This window comes from Lepisosteus platostomus, chromosome 8 (genome assembly GCF_059453375.1).
Source record: "Lepisosteus platostomus isolate fLepPlt1 chromosome 8, fLepPlt1.hap1, whole genome shotgun sequence".
NCBI classification, from domain to species: domain Eukaryota; kingdom Metazoa; phylum Chordata; class Actinopteri; order Semionotiformes; family Lepisosteidae; genus Lepisosteus; species Lepisosteus platostomus.
In genome coordinates this window covers 4,376,880-4,381,881 of record NC_142618.1, presented here as the reverse complement: position 1 = coordinate 4,381,881, position 5,002 = coordinate 4,376,880, and the positions used below count along the sequence as shown (strand labels likewise).

The following is a 5,002-nucleotide window of genomic DNA, read 5'->3' as shown; positions in this document are numbered from 1 at the left end:
CACAGAATAAATCTTCCACCAGCAGTCCTATTCTTGTCCATAAGCACAGTTTCTTTTTTCAGACGTGATTTAATGGTTTTATAATGCACAGCTTGTTGGTATATTTAATACTGTGTTAACTAATGAGAAAGAGATAATATTGCCAACGCTTTCAGAAAGAAGATATCTCTTCAACAAGCCACTCATTTATCAACTGTCTCTGTTTTTTTAAATACAAAGCTTACATTGGGATTCAAAATATCCTCAGTAATCTCCCCTAAAGCCCGAAAATACATCAGCAGGAGTCAGTACATGAGATTTATACAAAATTCCACAGCAAACGTACAAATAAGCAAGAAAGAGTATGAATATTGTTTTAAAAGTTTTTTTTAATAAACTACTTAATATTACTTTTTGTAGTTTTTAGATACTAGTGTATGAAGTGAATGGATACATTTTTAGGTATTATTGTCACAGTATCCTTTCTTTGTGGTGTTTGAATTTCCTTTGGAAATCCTAGCGAAATCAATTTATTTTTACATGCATTTATTTGTGCTTAGATTCCTTGTCTTGAGTGGCGATACAATCCCAGTACATCCAATGTCCTCTCCAAGGAAAGAAAGTTAATTTCTACAATACATTATTTGCTGAAATGACATAGGCTGGGGTCAAGGATATGTGATTTCCATACAATGACAGAAAGTGACTTAACAAAAGTGGAATACTAGTGACCTCAATACAATCAAGGTTAGTTATCACTCAGACGAAGCACTGAAATGACAGTGGCAGCTGTTCAGTGAAATTCAGTAGGAACTGGAGCAGGTCTGGTCAGCACATTTAGTATTTCAGCTCTTCATTACACCTTTCATTTAGTGAACCAGAGCAACACCCTGCTCTGTGCTGAAAGAGAGATTCTAAAACTTTTCCATGCTGTACCTTACCATCGTTTCTTATTTGGATAGTTGTTTGGGGGGGTTGTTTGCTGTTTGATTTAAAAAAAAAAACTGGAAAAGAAGAGGAGCATCCAGGAAACCTTTCATGCACACAGAAGAAAGGAGCCTTCCCCCTTTTAAATTCCTGCACAGAAGCTTATGCAAAAAATGTCCCTTTGACATTTTGATCAAGCAGGCGCTGTTGTTTTGAAGATATGGGAGCTAAGCAATCCAAAAACTTCGCCAAGGAGGAGTTGAAGAAGCAAGTTAAAAAAACAGGGAACGCTCCGTCTAAAGAGGAAGAGTTATCATCCGCCGAAAGAATAAGGAAGCACATCGTTGTCCGTTTTGGATTTACCGTTCTGAGTCTGGCCATGCGGGGAATGGCTAACGCTCCAGAAGAACTGTGGGAATTGACTGAGCTGGGCAAGCTGAACCTGTCACTGAACTGCCTGAGCACACTGCCCCCTGCTGTGGGAGGCCTTGAAAACCTTGTGGTTTTGAATCTGTGGGGAAACCAGCTGACCAGCCTGCCTCCGGAGATTGGCCAGCTGAAGAACCTCCGTGTCTTATTTGCCTACAAGAACCTTCTGACAGAGGTCCCCGAGGAGCTGAGTGCCTGCAGCAGACTGGAAGTTCTCAGCCTGGCCCACAACCACCTCACCTGCCTCCCAGACAGCTTCAGCAGCTTGGTCAGCCTGAAGAAGCTCAATCTGAGTTACAACTGCATTGACCACATCCCAGCCTGCGTTTACAGGTTGAAGAACTTGGTCTTCCTGCACCTGGCCTGCAACAGACTGGAAAACATAGCAGATCAGATTGAGCACCTGGTGAATTTAAAGATCTTCATCGTTGAGGGCAATCATATCCACTCCTTGCCGAAGACTCTCTGTTTTCTAACATCCCTGGAGTTGCTTAATGTGGACTTCAATGACATTCACAATGTTCCTGTGCAATTCTACCTTCTGAGGAAGCTAAAGAGACTTGCGTGCCATCCACTGGACCAAGGGCTCCACATTGTCCACAACCCTCTGCTGAAACCCCTCGCAGAGGTTTTGGATGGGGGGCTCAATGCCCTTTTTAATTATCTCAGATCAACATGAAACACAAAAAAGGTAGTTTTCCAACTTCAAGCTTTCCTTGTTTGATTTATTGTTATTCAGTTTGACTTCATGATGCTGAGGAATTTGTTCACAATATATCTCAGCATTGAAGTAGCATTATCGTTCTCAATTTTTCTTCTTTTCTAAAAACCTGACTGCTTGTTTCTTTTAAAAAAAAACATGAAAAAGATCACACGGGAAACATCAGAGGCCCGGGGCTTTTCAGTGCCGGAAGTAAATTAAACAGAATTCTGGGTCTATACAATATTAATTAATAGATGGGTTGAAAGTTAATATGAAGGACTTAATGGATTGTGGTCTGTTTTTAAAATTGTCTCCTAAAAGGTTTGGTTTGCTGAGTCCATCACAAAAAGAGCAAAGCATCTTCCAAGCAGAACCCATTTTCATTCTTACCTGCATTGAACATAAATTTGCTAGTTTTCATGCACTGGGCTAGATATGATGAAAACAAGGTTTAAATGACTAAATGAATTATTTTAGGAATGTTTCTGACAAAACATTCTTCTGCAGCTGTTTAGAAATGAAAGTAATCACAGTGTAGTGAATACATTGATGCTGAATTTGTTCAGAAACCCTGAATTAAGACAGAGGGAAAACATCTTAACAAGGTCTTTAAATTAATAAAACTAATCATATGAAATAGTAGATTAGTTGTAATATATTTAAAACTTTTATTAGCCATTTTTGTGATACAGTACAGAGATTTAGATGAAATCTTGGTTCGGATTTATACGGGTGAACATAAATTCAATGCATTTTCTTGTGACATATACATGTAAAGGGGTCCCCTCATATGAAGCTAAAAATCAGAGGGAGTTTGTTTTGAAAATAAAAGAGGGTGGGTTTTAATTGACAGACTTCTGATAGTCAAATCTCATCTCTGGCTGGCAGCAGCTTTGAATTACAGATCTCTTAGGAAACTCTAGATGCTATCAGTCCAATGAAGACTCTGGAAGACTCTTGACATATCTATATCTGGATTCAAAAGAAGGGGCTATTGTTCGTAGGTGCACTAGCTGTACAGTATGTGAAAAAATTGAGTTTTTCTTAACTCCTGACTGTTTCCTGGTTATGGGGCATGCTGTGTATTTTGTGCAAAAGGTATTTCAAAGATTCCGTCTGTGCCCAATTTTAACTTCCGGCACCACATGCTGACTCAGTATAGCTGGCCGACCCTACTTAGGCCCCATAGTGGAGAAAGTCAGGAGTGGAGAGCAAGTTCAATTACAGCCTCTGTCTGTCAGAGGCCGGGTTAACAGGATCATGACAGAAAGAGCTGCTGGAAACTACATGGGGAGACATTAAATCCGGCACAAAGAGTGCAATACATTTTTATTAAATGTTCCAATCCATCATATCAACAAATGGTGTTATGAACACCCCCAGGCATTTTTTATGTAGTTACCAAAACTAAACATTTTAAAGCGATCCATTTAAGCAATGTCTCTCTCTAGAGTTTTTTAGTGTCAATCAAGGAAACAAAACTTAATTTATATAATTTTATATTTTATAATTAATGGATTATATCCTCTTAAATTGTATTAAAGTTTATTATAGAGAAATTACATATCACCCACCTAAATATGATTCGGTACATCAGCTTTTCTAAAATGTACGGTACTACTAGTAAGCAAGAACAAGAAAGATAGTGTCTAATTAGCCAGGCTGATAAACAGAAGAGGGTCAGATGGGCAAGCAGTCATGAAGCAGGATTCAGAGTAGCTGCTTTCAAGAGCAAAGACTCTGGAATCCTTTGAGAAGTGGTTGGATATGTTTCTGGCACTGATCAGCCAAAAGAAGCAAAATTATCAGAATGGACTGGATGACCATCTTTTCGTTTTGTATCATCAGTTTTTTCCTGTTTGTTTTCTGCATGTTCTTGAACAATGGACAGCACAATTAATGATTTAAGTCTGTCTCTTCAACAAAATAAAGTGGCTAGTACATCATCATTATTAATACTTCAGTCCAGAGATACAGTCCTTACATCTGAACCCATTCTTATGTCTGTGTATTGTACTGAAAGAAATTATTCAAAACAGTGTATAAGCAAACCACTTGATTTGAACCCATTACCTTTCTTTTCAGAGCCCAGAACACTAATCAGTGCTCTCTACTGCAGAATAAGTGAACAAGACCTTCAATGAATAAGAAGGTTTCTCCAAGCTTTTCTCTATGTGTGTCATACAGTACTAAGGTGGTTTTAGTGAAAATAAAACTAGGATTGGCAATGTACTGTTTCTTTATTATGCCTCCATTTTCACATGATCAACTTTGTTTAAAAAAAGTATGCCTCACATTTCATATCAAATGAACATGTACATAGGTTCTGGAGTTAATTTACATTTGAAAAATATAAATACCTTTAATAGTTATAGTTTTAAATGCAGATTTTTATTAAGTAGGCTTAATTCACACATTAATGTTTCAGTGAGTTCAATAACCTCCTTGAATATAGTATTGTAATGTCAACAAATGCTTTCACTTGTTCAGTCTAATATGTGGGGTTTACTGTGTTACTAGTTATACAAATATGCACCAGATTATTAACTTATCCTACCAGCAGTAAAGAACATTTGTCCTAAAAATCTACAAAACTTACAAAAGGTTTTTTTTTTTGCATGGTTGTTTATTGTGAAACACATTTTAATTTGAGCATTCTCACTCATAAAAGGATTACATATTCAAATGCTTTTTAATAAAGGTAATGGATTTTTGCTTTTGAAAACATTCGCTAGCAATTAAACATCTCCAGTTTATGAGACATAAAGTTTCACGTTATGAAGGCATTCATATACGGCAAATGTGTTTCCAAATAAATCAATGTTTGTGAGCAAAACGTTTTTGGACCATCTGGTCCAATGTATTGGGCGCAGTGCCACAACAACACTCAGTGGCACTGAGCAAGATTCAGTTTTATGAAGTCTTCATTTCTTCATAAAAATGCATTTCCATTAATCTCTAACT

At 37.4% G+C, this 5,002-nt stretch overlaps 1 protein-coding gene across 1 annotated transcript; it reads left to right on the top strand.

Annotated features, from left to right (window-relative positions):
• The first annotated feature begins 486 nt into the window (after window positions 1-486).
• On the top strand, window positions 487-4,268 carry lrrc30a (leucine rich repeat containing 30a). The gene is made up of 2 exons (XM_088642106.1): window positions 487-2,026; window positions 4,124-4,268. The coding sequence occupies exon 1, from the start codon at window positions 1,127-1,129 to the stop codon at window positions 2,012-2,014; it is 888 nt and encodes a 295-aa protein (XP_088498232.1). The 5' UTR covers window positions 487-1,126; the 3' UTR covers window positions 2,015-2,026; window positions 4,124-4,268.
• Window positions 4,269-5,002: the final 734 nt, after the last annotated feature.

What these genes read in the sequence shown, in the direction of transcription:
- lrrc30a (XM_088642106.1), top strand. Translation starts at nt 1,127, where the DNA reads ATGGGAGCTAAGCAATCCAAAAACTTCGCCAAGGAGGAGTTGAAGAAG.